The sequence below is a fragment of the Peromyscus maniculatus genome, chromosome 2 (assembly GCF_049852395.1).
Source record: "Peromyscus maniculatus bairdii isolate BWxNUB_F1_BW_parent chromosome 2, HU_Pman_BW_mat_3.1, whole genome shotgun sequence".
Lineage (NCBI taxonomy): Eukaryota > Metazoa > Chordata > Mammalia > Rodentia > Cricetidae > Peromyscus > Peromyscus maniculatus.
The window spans coordinates 67,994,590-68,006,659 of NC_134853.1; the positions used below are offsets into that span (position 1 = coordinate 67,994,590).

The 12,070-nt window shown below is 49.2% G+C and overlaps 2 protein-coding genes and 1 pseudogene across 2 annotated transcripts; all 3 read right to left on the minus strand.

Moving 5' to 3' along the window:
- Nucleotides 1-429: 429 nt before the first annotated feature.
- LOC143271648 (olfactory receptor 13C7-like) lies at nt 430-2,087 on the minus strand. Its single transcript, XM_076563538.1, has one exon. The coding sequence runs from the start codon at nt 1,642-1,644 to the stop codon at nt 688-690; it is 957 nt and encodes a 318-aa protein (XP_076419653.1). The 5' UTR covers nt 1,645-2,087; the 3' UTR covers nt 430-687.
- Nucleotides 2,088-10,060: 7,973 nt separating this feature from the next.
- LOC102922794 (small vasohibin-binding protein pseudogene) lies at nt 10,061-10,259 on the minus strand (annotated as a pseudogene).
- Nucleotides 10,260-10,655: 396 nt separating this feature from the next.
- LOC143271649 (olfactory receptor 13C7-like) lies at nt 10,656-11,612 on the minus strand. The gene has a single exon (XM_076563539.1). It carries the CDS (start codon nt 11,610-11,612, stop codon nt 10,656-10,658), a length of 957 nt encoding a protein of 318 aa, XP_076419654.1.
- Between the last annotated feature and the right edge of the window lie 458 nt (nt 11,613-12,070).

Sequence of the window (12,070 nt, forward strand, 5' to 3'; positions counted from 1 at the left end):
TCTTCTGGGCTCCTCTCTGGAATTCATGACCCCTTTTTTTTGATATATGTTACCACTGGCTAAACATCTAGAACATGAAAGAGGAAAAGAAAAAAAAAACCCAGACATAAAAATAAATACACATTCTATTTGTCTGAAATTTCTAGAGAAACAAAACTTTCTAGAAATTACTTAGGAGTTCCCTGGGGTTGGAGTGTGGACTGATTGTAAGAGGACGTGAGGGAACCTTTGGAAGTGATATAAATGTTCTAAACATGGAGGGAGATTGTGTATTCCAGACCACCTTGGGCCACACAGTAAGACTCTATCTACATCAAAATAAAATAAGAAGTGAATTTTCTCACACTGTGTTCCCAATTGTACAGAGAATAAAAAAGACCAAACTGACCCACACATACCAACTAGTTTTCACTGAAGAAGAAAGAAACATATTTTTCACCAAGTTTTTATTGCTTTTTTAGGCATACAAAGAATGTTTGATTTTCACAATATTTTTCTTTTTTCTAGGTCATTTAGTACAACCACTGTCTTTAGTCTAAAGAGTTGATGATCCAGCCTCAGCCACTCAAGAAGAACTCAGTCCAAACTGATCTGTAGGACCAGTGAGCAAGTCTATGCTTAATAAGTGGTCATTCCCAACAGAGCCCTGCTGTGCACAGAACCAGGAAATAACCCATTTCCCTTATATCAATGAATGAGGCATTTCCAACCCACCATGTTCCTTACAGCAACCTTCACATCCTTGTTTCTGAGGCTGTAGATGATGGGGTTCAGCATGGGAGTCAACACTCCATAAAATAAGGACATGAGTTTGTCTGAAACATCCTGTTTGTCTGCCCCCAGTGGGTCCTTGGACTTGGGCTTCCCATACATGAAGAGGATGGTCCCATAGAAGATGATCACCACAGTGAGGTGGGCAGAGCAGGTGGAGAAGGCCTTCCTCCTCCCCTCAGCAGAGGGGATCCTCAGGATGGTGGTGAGTATAAAGGTATAAGAGACAAAGATGAACAGAACTGGGACCCCCAGGAAGATCACATTGGCCACCCCCATGCTAATCACATTGATGGAGATGTCAGCACAGGCCAGTTTCAGGACAGCCAAGATCTCACAGGTGAAGTGATTAATGACATTGTCCCCACAGAAAGGCAACTGTACTGCCAGAGATATCTGCACCAAGGAGTTGGCACCACCAGCCACCCAGGAGCTGATGGCCATGGGCACATAGGCAGCCTTGCTCATGACCACTGGGTACCTAAGGGGGTTGCAGATGGCCACATAACGATCAAACGCCATCATGCCCAGGAGCACACACTCTGTGGCTCCCATGGCAAAGGAGAGAAACATCTGCACCGCACAGCCTGAGAAAGAGATGGTCTTCCTGGGAGTGAGGAAACCATCCAGGACCAGGGGAATTGAGGAGGTGGTGTAGCAGATGTCCAGGAAGGAGAGGTTCCCCAGGAAGAAGTACATGGGCGTGTGCAGGTGGGAGTCGAGGATGGTGACCAGGATGAGGACCCCGTTGCCCAGCAGGATCACCAGGTACATCAGCAGGATGAGCAGGAAGAAGGTTTTCTCCAGCGTTGGGTGATCTGACAAGCCCAGCAAGACAAATTCAGCTACCATGGACTGGTTGGCCACTTCCATTTCTCATGTTCTCTTTCTCTTTCATGAAAACAGGAGACAACAAGCACTTACGAGGACCAGTATAGGGGCACGTTTCTAGAATGTATAATTAGATTTACCCTTTAGATGCCAGTGTGTAAAATCAGTGCTGAAGGGATAAAATTCACTATCAGGTCAGGATGCTTTGGTTCAAGCAGGAAAAAGCCTCTGATAGAAGCTTAACCAAGCATGATCCATGGAAAACCATGATATAGCCAGGCCAGTGGAGCCGGCATGCCTGAAGGGAAGGGATGTGTCTCTTTCTGCGTGCAGGGCTACATGAAAACCACAAAGAGGAACCTTTAGAATGCTACAGGGTTCCAGAAGAGGGCAGACACATGGACTTCTCTGGCTTGGTCCCAGATCCCTCCCTCTATTCTCCTAGTCCGCTGTCACTCCTGGTAATGTTAGCTATTGGCATCATCTCTCTCCTCTAGCCTAATTCTGTACCCTTACAATAATGTTATGATAATAATTTAGCTCCACAGAGGCAGACCTGAGATTCACGTAGGCAGTTCTCTTTTCTTGCTCGTGGTTTTTGGAGACCCGACTGGGTCAGGCGGCTGGAACAGCATTCCAGAACCTGTGACTATTCTGTTATGTTATGTACAGTGAGTTTTTCCCCTAATAAATTCCTTTACCAATTTAACAGACTCTGTGGATTTCTTGTTATAACCTCAGTTTGTTCTTAGGACCCATACGATGGAAAGGGAGAATTAACTCCTTTAAGTTGGTCTCTGACCTCTACATGAGCACTGTGGCATATGTGTGTGCATGTCACATACAAATGAATAAATGTTTTAAAACAACGAGGAAACCGATGCTCTGAGAACCACAAGGCTGGGACAGAGCCAGGCGGTTCTCCAGTCTCCCCTAGACTCCACCTCATCATATATGTTCTCGCCTACCATTTGTACAGAACGTGTCTACTGAAGACAAAAGGGCCCAGTTATGACGCTTTGCTCACTCTCACCCTCCCTAGGACACTCACAGACAATAGATGTATGGCCCCATCCTCTAAGACAGTGGTTCTCAACCTGTGGGTCGAGACCCCCTTGGGGGGTTAATGACTGTCTCACAGGGGTCGCATATCAGATATCCTGCATATCTAATATTTACATTACAATTCATAACAGTAGCAAGATTACAGTTAGGAAGCAGCAACAAAAATAGCTTTATGGTCACTACAACATGAGGAACTGTATTAAAGGGTTGCAGCACCAGGAAGGCTGAGAACCGCCGCTCTAAGAAATCTGCCTTGTAGCCGGCAGATTGAGGGGCATGAGTGGGGCCCCGGCTGCACCCACTGTTGCTAGGGAACTGGGTGAGAGAAGCCAAGCCCGGGCTGAAGCTCTCCTCCTGCAGTTATCAGAGAGGCTGAGCTGGAGGCACTGGGAGTAACTGAAGAAAAAGAGATCTGGTTTTAGAGATGCTAGCTCTATGCAAAGGAGATGGAGCCTTGGCCGGGAGGCTGGGACGTAACTTCTCATCCTCAACTGTGCGAGTCTTCCAGGAAAAAATAAACCAGACCTAAAACCGTTTCCCAGTCGTCCCGACACCTGATGGGCAGCTCACATCTCTCACCCTTCCGCCAGGCAGCCTTGATGATGAGAAAGTTTGCCCTACATTAGACAGACACCCCCTTCTATTGTCGCCCTCCACACACGTGCCCCCATCCCGCCCTACCCCTGCACCAGCCAGGACTCCCTGAACTCCCTGCTTCCTCCCTTTCCTCTGTAAAGAACCCACCCGAGGGGTGTGGAAGCCAGGACCAAGTCTGACCTTGGATGCCCCCTGTCCTGGAGCCCCCGCTTGGCTCCTCCTCTCACCTACCTGAAGAAGGTCTGGCCACAGAGAGAAGCCGGCCTGTGTCCCCCGGGCGGACAAGTCCATGGTGCAGAGGGGAGCTCCCCCAGCAGAAGGTCCCCCGGTGAGGAGGAGGCTGGAGCTGTCTGGGCTAGGAAAAGGATGGTTTCAGCTACCTATATTGCGCTCACCTGCCCCAGCCTGGTCTGTCGGCCTGGGACACACAGCAGTTCTGCCTCGCTGTCTCGGGCACAGCAGAAGGAGGAAAGACACGGTTGGCTGTAGCTGGGGGGGGCCGGGGGGTGGTGGGGGGTCGTGCTGCTCCCAACTCTAACTGCCCTTCCCCATTCCCAGGGAAAACATAAGATAAGAGACCCCTGGAGATGCCACTTGCCGGCTGCCCGTGTTCTGTGCTTTCTGCCCTCTGCCCTTCACCTGGCTCTCCAGAGGGCTTATCAAGGATCCTGGGAAAGTTTAGAGTCCTCGTTGTTTGGGAGCCGGTCCTAAATCCCAGAGGCAATTTAAAGTTTGCTGGGAGGGCTCCCGGGAGTTTCGGGTCTGTGTTCCACAAATCCAATTAGACAACAGCAGACAGGCCTGTGTGAGTCGGAACCCTCACTGTAAAGGAATGTTCCTTAGACAAGGAAGACCCTGCCCTGTGCCCGGTGCTTGCCGGCCTTGCTGGGAATGGGGGATAACAAAGGCCCAACTGTGCTTTGGTCACAAGAGGATGATGGTCCCCATAGCTGAGACAGGCACCCTGGTCATCCAATGCTCCCAAGCAGCTGTTGACAGTAGCATTAGAGACTGAGGGTTGTTTTGTCCCAATGTCCCCACCTAGCCTCCTGCTTGCAGGCCCTAGGGTGGCTACCGAGGATTTTGGGGTAGAAAAGAGGCCTTCCCACAGTCAGGGAATATGTGAGTAAGGGCACAGGGAGGCTTGAATTCACGGATGGACACACCATCAGCAGTCTGCGTCTCCTCTGGAGAACTGTGGAAGTGTTTCACTAGTCCCTCTCCCCATTAACTAACTTTACCCATCTCCCCCACCACATGGGGGCTCAGCATCCACGTCAGATGGCTGGCTGGGCGGTGCATATGTCCTCCCTAGCTGCGAGCAGCACCAAGAGGCCTCCTCAAGCCAGAGGACCATCCTGAAATTACCTCAACTGAACTTAAACTATGCAAACTGGAGCTGGGGAGACGGGTTAGTCTATAATGTTCTTGTCTTGCAAGCAACAAGGCCTGCAGAGGTGTGCACCACCATGCCCCCGCCTCCTCAGGGCTGGCCTCACAGGTATGCACCACCATGACCCCGCCTCCTCATGGCTGGACTCACAGGTGTGCACCACCATGACCCCGCCTCCTCAGGGCTGGACTCACAGGTGTGCACCACCATGACCCCGCCTCCTCAGGGCTGGACTCACAGGTATGCACCACCATGACCCCGCCTCCTCAGGGCTGGCCTCAGAGGTGTGCACCACCATGCCCCCGCCTCCTCAGGGATGGACTCACAGGTGTGAACCACCATGCTCCACCTCCTCAGGGCTGGCCTCACAGGTGTGAACCACCATGCCCCTGTCTCCTCAGGGCTGGCCTCACAGGTGTGCACCATCATGCTCCACCTCCTCAGGGCTGGCCTCACAGGTGTGAACCACCATGCTCCACCTCCTCAGGGCTGGCCTCACAGGTGTGCACCACCATGACCCTGCCTCCTCAGGGCTGGCCTCACAGGTGTGAACCACCATGCTCCACCTCCTCAGGGCTGGCCTCACAGGTGTGCACCACCATGACCCTGCCTCCTCAGGGCTGGCCTCACAGGTGTGCACCACCATGACCCCGCCTCCTCAGGGCTGGCCTCACAGGTGTGAACCACCTGGCCTCACAGGTGTGCACCGCCATGCACCAGGTTACTGGTACACCTTTTTTTGGAGAAATATTCAATCAAATCATTTGTCCATGGGGCTGGAGAGATGGCTCAGAGTTTAAGAGCACTGACTGCTCTTCCAGAGGTCCTGAGTTCAATTCCCAGCACCCACATGGTGACTCACAACCATCTGTAATGAGATCTGGTGCCCTCTTCTGGCCTGCAGTCATACATGCTGTATTCATAATAAATAAATAAATAAAATCATCTTCCATTTTTATTGGGACCTCAGAGACCCTAAGACTGAATTTCTTTTTTTATTCTTTAGGATTTTTATCTGTTTATAATTTTATACATGAACACAATGTATTGAAATGATATCTAAGCCTTGGGCTCCCCAGATCAGTTCCTCCGGGATTCCCTGTACCATGTATCTTCCCAATTTAACCTCTCCCTCCTCCTCTTCCTTCTTATTCTTCTTCTATAACCACCCGAATCTAATGAGTGCTATGTATATGCCGTGGGTGGAGGGACCTTAGGAAACGTGCCACGAGCCACATGGCTGAAGGAAATGATTCTCACTTCAGCGGTCACCGACTGCCAATAGCTCCTCATGCCAGAATGTGGACTGATTTGTTTCTGGTGCTGTGAGCGTGAGAGCTCAATGGCTCTGTCATGTCCGGAATATACGATTTTGTATCAATCTTTCCAGACCTCTGGCTCTTACAACCTTTCCACCCCGCTCTTCCCTGATGTTCTCTGAGCCTTAATGTTGACGCTGGATGGGGGAGGCCTTGTTGTGGTGCCCCAGACAGCTCAAGGCGAGTTCTCCACAGTTCTTTACTCTCTGCACTTTAACCAGACATGAGTACTGCACAAATCACCATCGGGTCCATAAAAACACTGAGTTAGTTTCTATTGACATATTTTTACTGAAGTTATATTTGAATTACACAAAACTATGTAAAAGTGGACAGTTTGGGGACATATAGCACATTCACAATGTGGTGCAAATCCCACCTGTGTCCAGCTTGAGACATTTTCATCTGCCCCAAACAAATGTCAAATCCCCAATCAGTTCTGCTTCCTCCTCATCCCTAGTTCCCCGAGAACTATCGATTTGCAATTTGATTTTGTCACATTCGCCGAGATCCCACTGGACTGAACCAACTGTCTCAACCGAGCCAATGTCAAGTGTGAGGGTGATGTGGAGTTACACAATAGAACTGTGCAGAGGAGAGATTTGAACTGTTGCTACCAGCGACCACACACACATATGTGTAGAATAAAGGCATGTTTTCCCTCTAGGACATGTGAGCATTTTGAAATAAGTACTGCCTTTAGCAAAGCCTACTTCCTCTTTAACTATGTGGTACAAAAGGGGCAAAACCTTCCTAAATGGGTACCATTGCTTCAAAGTCCCCATCTGGGCTTCATTTGCTATGAATGGGAAACCATACTGAGGTGGGTGGGGAGCCAATCACACACCTCCTCTGGGATTTGCTAATTTGGAACCCTCTGTATCCATGAGTTATAGCCATAAATAAGACTGAAGTAATATTCAGTCCCTTTTGCCAGCCTTATAGAAGAAGACAATTTGAAATAAGGAATTGGGATAGAAGGCCTAAAATGAAGTATTAGATTTGCAGCAAGGATGAACCTGGATGCCATGAAGTAAAATAACCAGGTAGGAAAGGCAAACACTGCTCTTCCATGTGGCATCTATAGACCTCAAGTCCATAGGAACAGCACATCCGTTTCTTCTCTTGTTGCTATAGCAAATACCCGACAGAAGCATCCCAAGGGAGGAGAATTGTGCTTTGGTTCACAGTTCACTGGGTCCATCGTGGCAGGAGATGAAGGTTTAGAGCAGCTAGGTCCATGGCCGGAGGAGAGGCAGGAGTCTGGAGCAGCTAGGTCCATGGCAGCAGGAGCCTGAGGCAGTTCTCACATCTTAGCAGACCAGGAAGCAGAATTTGGACCAGAGCCAGAAGCAGCAATCACCTCAAGCTCCATTCCCAGGACCCACTCTTGATAGCTAGGTGACAGTCCCAAAGGCTCCACAATCTCCCAGAACGCAACTGTTCAGACACACGGGCCTGTGGGACACATCCATTCAAACCCCAACAAAGTAGTATAATGACCAGAGGTGGCCGAGGAAGGAGGAAGTGTTGATCAAAAGATACAAGCTTTCCACTCGGTGAGACAAATGGGTTTATTTCTCTACAGCACATTATGGTGACCATAGTCAATGACAATATATCGTATACCTGAAAGTTGCTTAAGTAGTTCAATGTAGCCATTCTACAATGCAGAGAGATATCATGTCGAGCGACATATAAGAACTTGTCAATTAAATTTTAAATAGGATTACTCCTTGTTATGTCTCTTGCAGAGAATTTAGATAAATCATTTCTCCTAGAAGAAGGAGGCGGCAGAGGATCCCCGTGCAGCTCTCATTTTATGGCCCTGTCTATTGTAGGCCAGCATCTCTAACTTCCCACTGTTGGTCACACAAATTAACGAGATTACAATTATAGTTGGGCATCACGATGCATGCCCATAAGCCCAGCACTCAGGATGTAGAGGCAGGAAGATGGAGAGTTCAGGACAATCTGGGCTACATAACAAGACTCTATCTCTAATCAAAGAAAATAACACAAAATAAAATAACGGATAGGGACAGGCATGATGGTTCAGTGGGTAAAGGTACCTGTTTACAGGAATCCTCTGCGCTAATAACACCTTGGTGAGGAGGAGGAGGAAGGAAGCTGGCATCAGAGTTTTTCATCTGTGTCACCTTGAGAACATAAGCACCACTGCCCACGATGCCACAGGAGAGGTGTGCCGAGCTTCCACAACACTGTATGATTCAGCTTGACCAGGGCTTGACCATTTCTCTAAAGGCTGAGGAGATGAAGCTCTGAGGCCCTCTGACTGGGGCCCCTCAGCCCACACCACTCAGGCTCAAGCCAGAGACAGCTTTACTTTCTTGGAGGCAAATCTTTCACCCCTCTGAGCCCTCACTTAAGCCCAATACAGTAAGGATGTCCCCACATGCAACACATGTCTCCAAGCAAGGTGAACACAAGAAAGTTAAAAGGCAGCGTTGGACAAAGGCATCTGGGTGTCTGTAGCATGAATCTTAAAAGCTCTTATTAATAAAAACAAACCTGAAGCCAGGTATTGGGGTGAATGCTGGAAGATCAGAGAAGCAGAACAAGCCACAGCCACCTCACCTTGCCAATTCCTCAGCTGGTCTTTTTTCCTTAGACTGGCTGCCTCTCAGGTGAATGGTGCTGCTCAAAAGCCTAAAAGCTTAACTAGGCTCTAGTTCCTGGTCCTAACGTCTTATATACCTTTCTGCCTCCTGCCATCACTTCCTGGGATTAAAGGCGTGTATTATCCCCCATGCCTGGCTGTTTCCAGTGTGGCTTTGCACTCACAGAAATCCAGATGGATCTCTGCCTCTGGAATGCTAGGATTAAAGGCATGTGTGCTATCATTGCCTAACCTCCATGTTTAATATTGTGGCTCTTCTGTTCTCTGACCCCAGATAAGTTTATTAAGGTGCACAATATATTAGGGGGGCACAATATCACCACAGGTATCTGTCCTAAGAGTCCCTATGTGGGCACACTTTTAAACTCTGAACTGAGGGAGCAGAGGCAAGTGGACCTCTGTGTATGATGGGCCAGCCAGGGTTGTATCACAAGACTCCATCTCTAAAAACCATTAAAAGGATTTAATGCAGTAAATGCTTTTTAGGGGGTGATTTTTTTCTTTAAGCAAAAGGAAGTCACGTGTTTCTCTCTCCGGGAGCCAGCAGAGGCAATGGCTGTAAAGGGCACACACAGATGACACGCACACTATTCACACACCTGTGCCGACATAGTTGTTCGTGTCGAAGGCTGGCTTCCCCTGGGGTTGATTGTGATTTTCATGCAGGATGTTTTCAGTGGGAGCTGCTGAAGGCGGCTGAGGACCTGTGCAGGGAGAGAACATGAACCTGCCACAGAGAAGTGCTTGTGGATGGCTTTTAGAGACAACCAGGAGGGCTACGGCTTCATGTCACCACTGGTGGGTTACGGGTGTGGGCCGACCTGAGAAGAGCCTGTGGCATTGGGTGTGGTGGCTCTCCTTAGTGAGGGGCAGTGCTGCAGAGTAATCCACCGATGTTGTCAACCACCGACAGGCCCGGTGGCTGAGCGGATGAGCAATTCATCTCTGGGCAGGAGTGGGGATCCAGACAACACACCGCAGCATCCATCCACACTCTTTTTTTTTTTTTTTTTTTTAAATATTTTGTATTTTTCTATTTTTATTTTTTTATTTTTTGGTTTTTTGAGACAGGGTTTCTCTGTGTAGCTTTGTGCCTTTCCTGGAACTCATTTGGTAGTCCAGGCTGGCCTTGAACTCACAGAGATCTACCTGGCTCTGCCTCCCAAGTGCTGGGATTAAAGGCGTGCGCCACCACCGCCCGGCTTGTATTTTATTATTTTTAGGGAAGACACACCATTTTACCAGAAGCAATGATTTTTTTTCCTCACACAGTAGAAAAGGGGTCTTTAAAAAAAATCTGCTGTCCCAGATGAAAAGTCTACCCAGCGAGCAGGAGGAACCAGTGTGGTGGAAGTTACCTACAGGAAGTTGAGTGCAGAGGTCTCCATGAGTCTTGTTTAGTTCTGTGAGGCCCCAGGTCCTCTGACTAGGATGGGGGCGGGCTCACTCCCCAGGTGGCTGCATTTGCTTACAGAACTCATCAAACTGCTGTTGCTCCAGCTCCAAGGACTCTGCTGAGATTGTAGATCTCTGCTCTTTGTCTTTGCTTCAGCTCCTGCTGGGCAGATTTCTGCTTAGCCTTCTCCACTCTGGAGACAGGTTCTTTAACTTTGGATTTTTCTTTCTGGCCAGGTGGATCCATGACTTGGATTCTGAATGCTTCTTGGTCAGCTCTGACCCGGCCTCGGGCTCCTGGCCTCTGCCACGTTTCAGATCAGCCCCCACATGGGTTCACCCTCCCCTTTTCCTTCTGCAGGACCAGAGCACCCAACCCCACTGCCCTTGAACTGGGCAGGCTGCACCCCATTCCACACTCTTAACCAATGCTTCTTCAGGTTTAGCAGGCATATAAGTCCCCAGGAGAATCTTGTTAAAATGAGGGTTCCCAGTCAGTGAACCTGCTGTGGGCCTTAGCACTCTGTATGCCAATAAGCTCCCAGATGATGTCAGTCTGTGGACCACACTGATTGGCTCTAAGGCAACTTGTCCCTCAAGTGAGAGCCATCGGAACATGTGGGCGATAGACTATGTTCCTCCTTCACTGGGTGCGGCATCTGTGACTTGCCAGATCCCTTACAGCAGTCTTAACATCCTTGTTCCTCAGGCTGTAGATGATGGTGTTCAGCATGGGGGTCAGAAGTCCATAGAAGAGGGAGATGAGCTTGTCTGCAAGGTCATGTTTGTCTGCCCCCAGTGGGTCCTTGGACTTGGGCTTCCCATACATGAAGAGGATGGTCCCATAGAAGATGATCACCACAGTGAGGTGGGCAGAGCAGGTAGAAAAGGCCTTCCTCCTCCCCTCAGCAGAGGGGATCCTCAGGATAGTGGTGAGTATGAACATGTAGGAAACAAAGATGAACAGAACTGGGACCCCCAGGAAGATCACATTGGCCACCCCCATGCTGATGACATTAATGGAGATGTCAGCACAGGCCAGTTTCAGGACAGCCAGAATCTCACAGATGAAGTGATTAATGACATTGTCCCCACAGAAAGGCAACTGTACTGCCAGAGATATCTGTACCAAGGAGTTGGCACCACCAGCCACCCAGGAGCTGATGGCCATGGGCACATAGGCAGCCTTGCTCATGACCACTGGGTACCTAAGGGGGTTGCAGATGGCCACATAACGGTCAAATGCCATCATGCCCAGGAGCACACACTCTGTGGCTCCCATGGCAAAGGAGAGAAACATCTGCACCGCACAGCCTGAGAAGGAGATGGTCTTCCTGGGGGTCAGGAAGCTGTCGAGGATGAGGGGGACCGAGGAGGTGGTGTAGCAGATGTCCGGAAAGGAGAGGTTCCCCAGGAAGAAGTACATGGGCGTGTGCAGGTGGGAGTCGAGGATGGTGACCAGGATGAGGACCCCGTTGCCCAGCAGGATCACCAGGTACATGGACAGGATGAGCACAAAGAACGTCTTCTCCAGTTTGGGATGGGCGGAGAGGCCCAGCAGGACAAATTCTGTCACAGTAGACTGGTTGGATATTTCCATTTCAAACTCTCTCTTTCATCCCAAGTAATACTGAAGGCAGAAAATGCATGCTAATGATTTGACTTGCTGGATTTAACAGACAATGCCTTTAATAGCGTCCAGAAACTAGCCCCTGAAGTAGGTATGGTGGTGCAGAGCTTTAATCCCAGCATCAGGAGGCTGAGGCAGGACGGCAAGTTTGAAGCCAGCCCAGACGACATAGTCATAGTCGGCCCAAACCAAAACAAAAACTTACCCTCTGAGATTCAACTGTAAAACCACATTATCTAAAAGCCAATCTGTGTGGCAGACCTGGAAAAAAAAGAATTAAATTTAATGATGTAAATGACATATTTCACTACAAGCTAAAGTTATGTGATATGTTGATGTACGGTATTTCCAGCACTCTATAGGAAAGCAGGACCCTGTGAGTAATTCTATGTGCCACATAGTTGGAGGCCTTGGGCGATCACAGCTCA